Source organism: Microcebus murinus, chromosome 10 (assembly GCF_040939455.1).
Source record: "Microcebus murinus isolate Inina chromosome 10, M.murinus_Inina_mat1.0, whole genome shotgun sequence".
Taxonomy (NCBI): Eukaryota; Metazoa; Chordata; class Mammalia; order Primates; family Cheirogaleidae; genus Microcebus; species Microcebus murinus.
The window spans coordinates 54,058,607-54,071,918 of NC_134113.1; the positions used below are offsets into that span (position 1 = coordinate 54,058,607).

Consider the following 13,312-nt stretch of genomic DNA (forward strand, 5'->3'; position numbering starts at 1 on the left):
TTACTCAAAAAATTAAAAATAGAACTACCATATGATCCAGCAATTCCACTTCTGTGTATATACACAAAAGAATTGAAAGCAGAGTCTGGAAGAGACATTTGTACATCCATGTTCATAGCAGCATTATTTACAATAGCCAAAAGGTGGAAGCAACTCATATGTCCATGGGTAAATGGGTAAATAAAATGTGGTATAAAACATATAGTGGAATATTATGCAACCTTAAAAAGGCAGTAAATTCTGACATGCTACAACATGGATGAACTTCGAGGACATTATGTTAAGTGAAATAAGCCAATCACAAAAAAGATAAATATTATATGATTCTACTTACATGAGGTCTGAATAGTCAAATTCATAGAATCAGAAAGTAGAATGTTAGTTGCCTGCGGTTATGAGGGAGGAATGGGAATTGTTTACTGGGTGTAGAGTTTTAGTTTTGCAAGATGAAAAGAGTTCTGGAGATTGGTTGCAAAACGATGTGAACATACTTAACACTACTGAACCGTCCACTTATAAAGTAATTAAGATGGTAAATTTTGATATATATTTTACCACAATTAGAAATAAAACAAAATAAGGCCGGTTGGCCGGGCATGGTGGCTCACGCCTGTAATCCTAGCACTCTGGGAGGCCGAGGCGGGCGGATTGCTCGAGGTCAGGAGTTCAAAACCAGCCTGAGCAAAAGTGAGACCCCGTCTCTACTATAAATAGAAAGAAATTAATTGGCCAACTAATATATATATATAGAAAAAATTAGCCGGGCGTGGTGGCGCATGCCTGTAGTCCCAGCTACTCGGGAGGCTGAGGCAGTAGGATCGCTTGAGCCCAGGAGTTTGAGGTTGCTGTGAGCTAGGCTGACGCCACGGCACTCACTCTAGCCTGGGCAATAAAGCGAGACTCTGTCTCAAAAAAAATAAAAAGAAATAAAACAAAATAAATATATAAATAAAAATAAACAAAACTAAGTGTTTTAACATTATGTAAATTCTAATCATAAAAATGCCTCTTGGCTGGGTGCAGTGTAATCCTCACACCTGTAATCCTAGCACTCTTGGAGGCCAAGGCAGGAGGATCACTTGAGGTCAGGAGTTTAAGCTTGCTGTGAGCTAGACTGACACCACAGCACTCTAGCTCAGGCAATAGAGGGAGACTCTGTCTCAAAAAAATAAAACATAAAAACGCTGCATCATCTTCAAACTGCTTCTGTTTATGTTCTATTTAGTATTGATATATATATATATCTCATATACATAGTGTCCATATGATGTCCATTTTTTGATTTATGTTTCATTTTGGATAATTTCTAATGTTAGGTCTTCAATTTATTAATCTTTTTTTCTTATATATCTAATCTACTATTAGTCCCATCCAGTGTATTTTTTTATCTCAGGCATGTTTTTCATCTCTAGAATTCTGATTTGGATCTTTCCTCCCTCATTGCTACTTAAAATTCATCTACCTTGTTGAACATCTGTAATATAGTTGTATTAATAATCACTTTTAAAGTTCTTATATATTAGTAACACTAGTTAATTATTTATATAGAATAAATCATTCTAATACATAATAGTTTCAAAATAACAATATCACTATTATTAGCAATATGATTATACTGAAAACAGTGTACATTTTAAGGGAGCTTCTTTTATCTTTAAAATATCTCACTATGGATGTATAATCAAGCTATGTTAAGTTTCAAGTAATTTTTCATTTGAAATAATTCCCCTCTCTATAGTTAAGAACCAACCTGAAACATGGTTAGATTCATTTGCTTCATTTTAGTTTTGATTTTTAGGGATTTTTTTTCTGTCTTAATTTAATTCTTTGTTATAATTATGTAATATGATTACATGTTTCTGTAGTCAAATGATACAACACATATATCCAAAGAAGTCTAGTTAGACCATGTTTTCTCTTCCTATAGGCAACCAATTTTTAAATTGTTGATTTATTCTTTCATTGTTTGTTTTTCCCCCTAAAATTGTGGTAAAATATATATAACATAAAATTTACCATTTTAACAAATTTTTTTTTATTTCAGCATATTATGGGGGTACAGCTTTTAAGGTTTCAATAAATGCCCATTTCCCCCCCTCCCCCCACAAGTCTGAGTCTCCAGCATGACCATCCCCCAGATGGTGCACATCTCACTCATTATATATGTATATACCCGCCCCCCTCCCCCCTGCCCAATACCCTATTACTGCAGTACTTATGTGACCACTTAGGTGCTGTTCAGTTAATACCAATTTGCTGGTGAGTATATGTGGTGCTTGTTTTTCCATTCTTGGGAAACTTCACTTAATAGTACGGGTTCCAGCTCTAACCAGGAAAATATAAGATGTGCTATATCACCATTATTTCTTAGAGCTGAATAGTACTCCATGGTATACATATACCACATTTTATTAATCCATTCTTGGATTGATGGGCACTTGGGCTGTTTCCACAGCCTTGCAATTATGAATTGTGCTGCTATAAACATTCGAGTGCAGGTGTCTTTTTTGTAGAGTGTCATTGGATCATTTGGGTAGATGCCCAGCAATGGGATTGCTGGATCAAATGGTAGATTCACTTGTATCGCTTTAAGGTATCTCCATATTGCTTTCTAACAAATTTTTTTAATAGACAGGGTCTCACTATGTTACCCAGGCTGTAATGGAGTGGCTATTCACAGGTGTGATCATAGCACACTACAGCCTCAAATTCCTGGCCTTAAGCAGGCCTCCTTTCTGCCTGCTGGAGGCAGGCTGACCTTTCTGCCTCAGCCTCTTGAGTAGCTGGGATTAAAGGTGTACACCATCATGCCTGGCACCACTTAATAATTTTTAAGTGTACAATTCGGTAGCATTAAGTACATTTGCACTGTTGAACAACCATCACTATTATCTATCTGCAGAATGTTTTCATCATCCCAAACTGAAACTTTGTAACCATTAGACAATAACTCCCCATTATCTCCTTCCCCCTAGGCCCTGGTAATCACTATTTTTTTTCTCTATTAATTTTAGTCCATGTACCTCCTATAAGTGGACTAATACAATATTTATCCTTTTGTGTCTGGCTTATTTCACTTAGTATAATGTTTTCCTGGTTCATCTGTGCTGTAGCATTTGTCAGAATTTAATTCTTTTTTAAGGCTGAATAATATTCTGTTGTACACATACACCACATTTTGTTTATCCATTCATCCATTAGTAGGGTAGGCTTCTACTTTTTTATTTTTTTTGAGTCAGAGTCTTGCTTTTTTCCCCAGGTTAGAGTGAGTGCCTTGGCGTCAGCCTAGATCACAGCAACCTCAAACTCCTGGGCTCAAGCAATCCTCCTGCCTCAGCCTCCTGAGTGGCTGGGACTACAGGCATGCGCCACCATGCCCAGCTAATTTTTTCTATATATATTAGTTGGCCAATTAATTTGTTTCTATTTATAGTAGAGACGGGGTCTCGTTCCTGCTCAGGCTGGTTTCAAACTCCTGACGTCAAGCAATCCACCCGCCTCGGCCTCCCAGAGTGCTAGGATTATAGGCATGAGCCAGCGCGCCCTGCCAGCTTCTACGTTTTGACTGTTGTGAATAATGTTGCTATGAACATGGATATACAAATATCTATATGAGTCTGTTTTCAATTCTTTTGGGTACATACCTGCAAGTGGAATTGCTGGATCATATGGTAATTCTGTGTTTCATTCTTTGAGGAACTGCCACACTGTTTTTCTTTTCTTTCTTTTTTTTTTTTTAAAAAGGGTCTTGCTCTGTTGCCCAGGCTAGAGTGCAGTGGTGTCATCATAGCTCACTATAGCCTCAAACTCCTGGATTCAAGCCATCCTCCTGCCTCAGCCTCCTGAGTAGCTGGGACAATCAGCGTGTGCCACCACACCCAGCTTATTTATTTATTTATTTAGTTTGTAGGAATCTCTATGTTGCCCAGACTGGTCTACAATTCCTGGCCTCAAGCAATCCTCCCACTTCAACCTCCCAAAGTGCTGGGATTACAGGTGTGAACCACCATATCCAGCCCTGATCTTTACTTTTTGTGTTGGCTTCTAGTTAAAACTGCTGAGCAGCATTGGATTGGCTTTGAAGTTAGTTGATCTTGACTGATTTATTATATTACATTATTTCCATTAAACACAGATTCCAGTAACTACAAGACTATTATACCCCATAGTTACCAATGTCAAGGGAAAAATAGATGAAATAGGTGATTAATATCAAAGAAACATCTCATTCCACTCAGTATTATCCCAGAACAAAAAAATGCAACAGTGGGAAGACAATTTGCTGTCGTTGTGAAGAAACACCCTTTGGTCAGTTGAACTGCCAGCAGAGTTCTATTGTTGGAGAAACCCTTGGTCCAAAACTTCTCCTCAGTGTTGGTAGGTTTCCTTTGAAGTTATTGGTCCGTATTAACTTGGAGAGTTAAGATTCAGATGTGTAATGAACAAATTAGAGTAAATAAATTTATCAGACTTTTCCAATGTCACATTCAGCTAAAAAAGAGTTTTGGAAAGAAGGTAAAGAACTAGATCTAGCATAGGTGACACCTGCTTGGAGAGAGCTTCTTTTGGGAACCCTGAACAGAGAGAGCATAATGGCACTAGCCACATGCCAAGGAGTTAAGGGTGCATGAAAAAGACCTTAGAAGACCTGGTGATGCATTTGGAATATTCACCATTTTATCTGTTAGTTATATGAGATTCAGCAGCCAACCAGAAGATGTTGGCTGTGCATTAGCAATTTTCAATCTAAAAAGTACTGACAGTTTAAATAACTTTATTATAATAAGGTCAAAAATTAAGAATAGTAGGTAGCCGGGCATGGTGGCTCACATCTGTAATCCTAGCACTCCGGGAGGCCGAGGCGGGAGGATTGCTCAAGTTCAGGAGTTTGAAACCAGCCTGAGCGAGACCCCATCTCTACTAACAATAGTAGTAGAGAGAAAGAAATTAATTGACCAACTAAAAATATATACACAAAAAATTAGCTGGGCATGGTGGCGCATGCCTGTAGTCCCAGCTACTCGGGAGGCTGAGGCAGAAGGATTGCTTGAGCCCAGGAGTGTGAGGTTGCTGTGATCTAGGCTGATGCCATGGGCACTCACTCTAGCCTGGGCAACAAAGCAAGACTCTGTCTCAAAAAAGGAAAAAGAATAGTAGGGGATGCTATGTAATGGTAACTTTAGATATACATTTTATACTTTATAAATAAAAGTTTTAAAATGATAATTTAAAACAAAATAAAAGTAAGTTACTTCATGTAGATGTATAACCATGTAGCTTTTGTTCTTTATTTTGAATGTACTGTATACATGAACATGTTCAGACACCCAAATAGAAAACACAGGACTGAACTCATTTAAGACAGGGAATACTTTATTCAAAACCCACAGAGAAATGACAGATTGGGTCTGTAACAAAGCATTCATGTTTTAAAGCATAGGTCAGTAATTATATATGAGAGCATACACTGCTACATACAAATTAACTGATCAGACCACAACTTTTCAATGTTTAAAACAGAATAAGCTTCCCTGTAAAAGCAGCACCTTTGTGACATTTTAACTTTAGTATTCCTCTCCTTCTTCCTCACCTTCCCCTTCAACAGAATCCACACCAACCTCCTCATAATCCTTCTCAAGGGCAGCCATGTCCTCACGGGCCTCAGAAAACTCTCCTTCCTCCATCCCCTCACCCACGTACCAGTGAACAAAGGCACGCTTGGCATACATCAGGTCAAACTTGTGGTCCAGGCGAGCCCAGGCCTCAGCAATGGCTGTGGTGTTGCTCAGCATGCACACAGCTCTCTGTACCTTGGCCAGGTCACCACCAGGTACCACAGTGGGAGGCTGGTAATTGATGCCAACCTTGAAGCCAGTGGGACACCAATCCACAAACTGGATGGTACGCTTGGTCTTGATGGTGGCAATGGCAGCATTGACATCTTTGGGAACCACATCACCACGGTACAACAGGCAGCAAGCCATGTATTTACCGTGGCGGGGGTCACATTTCACCATCTGGTTGGCTGGCTCAAAGCAAGCGTTGGTGATCTCTGCCACAGAAAGCTGCTCATGGTAGGCTTTCTCAGCAGAGATCACAGGGGCATATGTGGCCAGAGGGAAGTGGATGCGGGGATAGGGCACCAGGTTGGTCTGGAATTCTGTCAGATCGACATTCAGGGCTCCATCAAATCTGAGGGAAGCGGTGATGGAGGACACAATCTGACCTATCAACCTATTCAGGTTAGTGTAGGTTGGGCGTTCAATATCAAGGTTTCTACGACAGATGTCATAGATGGCCTCATTGTCTACCATGAAGGCACAATCAGAGTGCTCCAGGGTGGTGTGGGTGGTGAGGATGGAGTTGTAGGGCTCAACTACAGCTGTGGAAACCTGGGGGGCTGGGTAAATGGAGAATTCCAGCTTGGACTTCTTGCCGTAATCGACAGAGAGGCGCTCCATCAGCAGAGAGGTGAACCCAGAACCCGTTCCGCCACCAAAGCTGTGGAAAACCAAGAAGCCCTGAAGACCTGTGCACTGGTCGGCCTGTAGAGGAAGAAGAAAATAGAAAAGGTAGTATTTTAATGCCAGGACACATTTTCTTAGTTATGAAGCATGTCAGCCTGATGTTAAGCATGATGAACTAGCAAAATAGACACATCAGCAAGTTGTCCCATAACCCAGGACTGTCTGGTTTAAAAGTCTAATTAATACAGTAAGCAGCCTATTCTGCATTTTGGCAGGCACCAAACAATGAATGGTGTCGTTCCGCCACACCATCGTACTTGCACTGGTAACCTCTCACCCCATTTAAAAAACCTATTTTTACATGGTGTTTACCAGCTTGCGAATTCGGTCCAAGACGAGGTCAATGATCTCCTTGCCGATGGTGTAGTGCCCACGGGCATAGTTATTGGCAGCATCTTCCTTGCCTGTGATGAGCTGCTCAGGGTGGAAGAGCTGGCGGTAGGTACCAGTGCGAACTTCGTCTGGAAAAGGGAAACAAACCAGCTACCCATCACTGAGTTACCTGCACTGGCCTGCTCAGCCCTGGCAGGGGATGGTGGAGATGGTGTGTGTATAATCAATGGAGCCCCCAGGACAGACTTCTTATTACAGCACACTGGGATCTCATTTGGGTTACTGAGGTCAACTCACCAATGACTGTGGGTTCCAGGTCTACAAACACTGCCCTAGGCACATGCTTGCCAGCGCCCGTCTCACTGAAGAAGGTGTTGAAGGAGTCATCTCCTCCCCCAATGGTCTTGTCACTTGGCATCTGGCCATCGGGCTGGATGCCGTGTTCCAGGCAGTAGAGCTCCCAGCAGGCATTGCCAATCTGGACACCAGCCTGGCCAACGTGGATGGAGATGCACTCACGCTGTGGGAAGAGAAAGTGAAAAAAATTATAAAATTAAGCTCTATTAGCATTTTGAATTTTCAGTAAATTTCTAAAAATATTTCTAGTAATATACAGTATTCTTCACATTTATCTGAGGTCGTGTATCTAACATGATAGAAATGATTAAGGAAAAGCACCTGCTACAAATGCTGTATATGGGTGTGGTCTGAATAATAATGTCACCTCAATGCTGTTTAGCACATGGTGCATACCTATTGTTCTCACAATCTCAAATAGAAGATTTTCCATATTTAAAAAGTATTCAAAGCAGATTTTTTGAAACGAAGTAAATTAAATTTGATCATTAATTAATATAAATTAATTTTACTGCTTCATTCTCCTTTAAATAAAGATGAAGGTTTTTTTCTGACTAGGACTTGGTATTACAATGTAGACATCTGTACTGCAGCTGAGGATAGAAGCCACACCCTTTTGCAGTCTCTCTGCAGAATCCTTCAATACTAGGGGGTTTAGAAGCTAGACAAGATCTGCCTCCTGCATTGCTGCATTGCTGTTGCTGTGCCTGGTTCTAGCCTGTACTGTCTGCTACATTATTTAACAGAGCAAGCTCTATTTCCAGCAACTGCCTACATGATCTCATTGTGCTGTTTTGCCGGTTTTCCTCCTCTGACCCAGCCTGGGACCATGTGCCTGAATTGAAATGAATTAATGAAGATGCACTAGAACAAAAGACAACGGGATGCAGAGTATAATTCTTCTTTGTCTGTAGCAATTTCACTGCTTTTTTTTAAGAAAACATTTTTCCAGAATCTCCTCCACTGTAAAAAACTGAAAATTATTAGTATCTTAAAAGAAAAGTTCCTGTTAGAAACAAATATCACATGAGAAGCTACCAAACAAACAATAAAAGCCAAGTTTAAAGGATACTGAAATATTTATTTAAAACAACAAAATAGTATTTTCATTCTGAGATTGTCTACCCACCACATAATATTCATTCTCTGCATCCAATAGAGATTTTCTTCTCTAAGGTCTTTAGGACGACAACTTTCATTGTCTATGCACTGACCAATGGGAGGGGGGCGGGGAAGGGCGTTTCCCTGGGTCCTGACCATTTTGGGTACCCTAATGGCTCACAAAGTGGGCTTTCTCCCTTGCTAAACAGGCGGCCAAGACAGACACAGAAAGTCTCTCTCTCCCTCCAGTTGGTCAGGGCAGGCGTCCCCAGAGCAGATACAAAAGAGCTTATCAAGTAATTGTGATTTTGCTCAAGAAAAAAAAAAATCTTTTCTCTAAGTTATAACAGTGAATGAAAAACATCCTGAAAGCTACAGTTCCGCAATGACGAAAGGCTTTTATTAAAAGTCTTCTGACAAGGGGGGTTTAGGGAGGGCGAACCCCGCCCAGCGGCTCTAACGCCAGAGAAACCAGAAACAAACAACTCCGCCCCTGCGCCGCCCTGACACTGGCTGCCAAGGGCTCCAGCGGAAACTAACCATTTCTTCCCATTAATATATGGGTATCTTTCTTAAAATGCCAACGAAGCCGGGAGGGATTTTCTGAAACTAACCCAAGGCTCCGCTTTGTCCGTGTCTTCTCCGCCTCTGTCCCCCAGCTACGCCCCCCGCCCTCGGTCTTTCCGGACGCCGCCGCCTCTCCGGGTCCGGGGGCGCACGAAGGCGGTGCGCACAGACACGAGGGCCGGGCGTGCGACGCCGCCGTCGTCCGTCCCTGCCCCAGCCCCTTCCATCACGACGGACCGGCTGCCTGCGGTCCCCAAGGGTCTCGGGTGACGCGAGCTCCCTCGCACCGCCTTTGTTGTCCGCGTCGCCCGGCCGCGTCCCGGCCCGGCGCCTGCTCCCCGCACTGCGGCGGCGCCGAGGCGTGAGGGCGCAGGGCAGACAAAGCCAGACCTCGCAACAAAGCACCAGACTGCCCTTACCCGGCGAGGCTGCAAAAGAAAAGAGCTTAAGGTCTTCCCAGGAGACCTGGGGGACCGACTCCACCCAACGGCCACGGAGAGCCGGAGACGACAGAGTCTTACCATGGTTGCTGCGTCGCGGCCGCAGAGCAGATGGCGGAGACGAGGAGGGGAGGTTGTTGCTTCTTACAGCGCGACTCTTAGGCGGTCGATGTAAGAGAACCTGCGGCACATGGGCGGATGCGGCTCCCTATATACAACTCGGTCACCATGGGGATGGGCCGGGGCCTTTTCCTGTTGGTCCAGACCCCTCGATCTGCCCAGAGAAGCCATGACAGGAGAGTGGTGATTGGTGCAAGCGACATGGGATGAGGTAATCTCTCCTCCACCCCTTTTTCCCCAGCATCCATAGACTGTTTGCATCCTTCAGACAAAGAGGCTGTGCAGAAGCAGTCGGCAGGCCGAGCATCCATTATGGGGTGGGGTTGGGGAGGGGCGGAAAGGGAAGAAAGAGAACTGGGGTTGGGTGATTTTACATTGCTTAAACCTCAAACTGCAGATAAAACCACCTATGGAAGCTTTTTTTTCCCAACACTTAATCGCAGAATTTATGTTGAGATGAAATGTTTAATGGAAAATTACTCCCAGCCCCTCCTTCATAGTTGATTAAACTCGACTGCATTCGGTTAGGGTTCAACATTTCTAATTTTAAAAATAAAGTAGGAGAGAAGACAGGAATAATGCTCAAAATGGCTTGGGTAAATGTGATTTTTTTTTTAATTTTAAAAAAGATTTGGTAATAGAGTCATTCAAAATGGTTTCTCAGGTTCAAATAATTTACTTTCAAACTTTCTTTTGCACACACCCCAAATAGCTCAACAATAATGGAAGATGGGAAGAATAACCATACTAAATAAAGAAGCACACAAATAGTTCTAACATGGCAGTAATTAAAAGATAATGAATATACGGTACTTGAATAGTTTACTAGAGCTATTCCTTTATGAGAAGTCTATGTAATATATTTTGTGTGGTGCATTGTCCCTAGGAATGAATCATCTTTCCTGATACAGAATTGGGAAAATAGAAGGAGAAAGAATTGAGTTCAGAAGCTAGCACTACCTGCATGTGCAGTTATATTTCTGCATTGTTCTTTTTTCTGGAAAGTAACAAGCAAAAATAATAATGATGATGATAAGCAAGACGCAAATTAAAAAGGAGAGTTGTATAAAGAGAAGACCATTTTGTAATGTTGCCTCTGTCCACAGACAACTGTGCAATGTCACCTCAATAACTGCATTTCATTTTTATGTAGTTTGTATGTGAATTTGGTAAATATCCTCCTCTGGGGTTGGGCTTCTAGCTGTGGGAATTGTAGGCAGCCTCACACCGTTCCTATTCAACTAGAGACTCTGATGGTTGCTCAGTTGCCCCTTCGGACAAAAAGGCTTTGCTTTCACCCATAGGAAATGAATTGCAGTAACATTCTTTTGCTATTTAGAAAGGCTCCATTATCAGCAATGATGGGCTATGCAGAATAAGTCTCTGGACTTGGTATCACTTGATGTTTCTGATGAAATTTCACAGGTAAAGGAGGTTTGTTGGCTACCAAAGTTGAAAATTTGTATTTTGGTAGGTAATTTTTCCTTTTGGTTTTTAAGCGACAGATTTTCAAGGTCTGCAGCGCTATTTACAGTGCACTGCAGAGCCCATTCATTCCTGCTGGGCTGGCAGGCAGAGCAGGGTGTGGGAGGGAGGGACTTGAGAAGACAGCTGCTGCAGGTTGTGGTGTGACAAAGGCAGCCATGGATTTTTCTAGCCTGTTATCCACAGCTCTGCTTTACTTGTTCAAATTTGCTGCAGTAGTCCTCTCTAGAAAAAATAAAACCCAACACATAAACCATTTTATCTACTTATTGCATATTTTGTAGGAAAAATAATTCTCAACATCATCTTATCTCCATCCCTTTAACAAATAAAAATATATTTCAGTAAAGAGACGGGAGGATTAAGGATGAGTTAAATGCTTCTTTCTGAACCCAGAATTCCACTTAAAAATAAGAATTAAATGGCATGGAAGAGCATAAGGATTAATAAGTAGCCCATTCAAGATACTTTCACAATTTTAATAATAAAATAAATTCAGACTGCTGGACAATGTTAAAGTGTAAAATTCTTCTTTTTGGAAAGAGAGGCAGAATTTTGAATTTTATTTTCTTCACACATAAAAAGATTAATTAAGAAATATGTCTTTTCTCCAATAGTTTCAGTTCATTATGCAATTTACAGAGAATTAAATAAAAAAGAGAAGGGTTCATGCAATTGATTCTTTGTAATTCTTTCTCAGAGCCATTTTGTTCCTTATGTAAATGAGAATTTTTTCCTCCCCTTGGGCATAAGTAACAACAAGATCTAGGTCAGAAATAGACTACTAGAGCACTGATAATCTTAAATATATAAATAGGAGATCAAGGGAAATAGCCAATCTATTCTTCTTGCTTCTCATTATCTGATGTAATAGCATTCAAACTGTGGAAAGTAAAAAAAATATTTTTTTTCTTTTTGATAGATATGGGGTCTCACTCTTGCTTAAGCTGGTCTCAAACTCCGTAGCTCAAGCAATCCTCCTGCCTTGGCGTCTCAAAGTGCTGGGATTACAGGGGTGAGCCACCGCACCTAGCCAAAAAAAATTTTTTTTTTTTTTTTTATTCTATGTGCTAGTCCTTATAAAAAAAATTTTTTAATAGTTCACCTGTGAGCCGGGCACAATGGCTCACACCTGTAATTCTATCAATTTGGGAGGCTGAGGTGGGAGGTTTGCTTGAGGCCAGGAGTTTAAGACCAGCCTGAGCAAGAGCAAGACCCCATCTCTACATAAAACAGAAAATCCTGGGGGTGGTGGCACACACTTGTAGTCCCAGCTACTCAGGAGGCTGAGGCAGGAGGATCACTTGAGCCCAGGAGCTTGAGGTTGCAGTAAGCTATGATGACACCACTGCACTCTAGCTGGGGCAACAGAGGAAGATCCTATCTCAAAAAAAAAAAAAGTTAATTTCTTCTTTTTGAGACAAGGTCTTGATCTTTAACCCATGCTGGAGCTCAATGGCAATATTATAGCTCACTGCAGCCTCAAACTCCAAGGGCTCAAGCAATCCTCCTGCCTCAGTCTCACCAGTAGCTGGAACTACAGACATGTGCCACCACACCTGGCTAATTTAAAAAAATTTTTTTGTATAGATAGAGTATTGCTATTTTGCCCAGGCTGGTCTGGAACTCCTGGTCTCAAGCAATCCTCCCACCTATCCCTCCAGAATGCTGGGATTACACAGGTTTCGGCCATTGAGCCCAAGCTTCACTTCTCATTTTTATTGCCAATTTCTTTAACTTACATCCATATACATGCATAAATATTCTGTTAATGGTTTCATTTTTGTACATAATAATATTAGCATAAAACATTTTTTCATAATATTTGTGGAATTTTAATTATTTATTTGCATTTCTATGCATCTCCTCCATCAAAATGTGAGTCCTAGTTTCTGTCAAAGTACCTAACATATACTAGACATTACATACATGTTTGTTGAAGTAAATGAGCAGCTCTCTGTGCATATTTTCATTAACTGTTATCATGGTTAATAGTATAAAAGTATTTAATAAAGTATTTTACCATTTATATTCAACAAGCATTTACAGAGTATCTATAATGAGCCCCAGACCATCCTAGGTGGTGAGGAATTCAAAGGTAGTAGCATGGGCTTTTTTCTATAGACTCTTCCAATTTAATTAAAGAATTAAGACTTATACATTTATATAGGTTTGAGAATGACATGTTTGTGTGTGTATGGAAAGGGACCTTGTTGAATTCATTGCATGATCCCCTGTATTATAATTTATGTAGGAAACAACCATGGTCTAACACTTTTTTTCTACTTCTTTTATCTCCTATTTATCCCTAAATCCATTCCAATCTGGATTCTGCTCCTTTAAACTAAAGTCCCTCCATGTTTGTTGCTAGTCCACTGGACA

At 41.1% G+C, this 13,312-nt stretch overlaps 1 protein-coding gene across 1 annotated transcript; it reads right to left on the reverse strand.

The window, feature by feature from the left end:
* Positions 1-5,355: 5,355 nt before the first annotated feature.
* On the reverse strand, positions 5,356-9,551 carry TUBA1A (tubulin alpha 1a). The gene is made up of 4 exons (XM_012761345.3): positions 9,407-9,551; positions 7,158-7,380; positions 6,840-6,988; positions 5,356-6,545 (listed from the first exon to the last, which is right to left on the reverse strand). The coding sequence occupies exons 1-4, from the start codon at positions 9,407-9,409 to the stop codon at positions 5,565-5,567; spliced, it is 1,356 nt and encodes a 451-aa protein (XP_012616799.2). The 5' UTR covers positions 9,410-9,551; the 3' UTR covers positions 5,356-5,564.
* Positions 9,552-13,312: the final 3,761 nt, after the last annotated feature.

Excerpts from the sequence above, each read along its gene's own strand:
- TUBA1A (XM_012761345.3), bottom strand. Across the intron at positions 6,989-7,157 it reads CCTGGAACCCACAGTCATTG|ACGAAGTTCGCACTGGTACC; the intron begins GTGAGTTGACCT and ends TCCCTTTTCCAG. Across the intron at positions 6,546-6,839 it reads TGGACCGAATTCGCAAGCTG|GCCGACCAGTGCACAGGTCT; the intron begins GTAAACACCATG and ends CTTCCTCTACAG.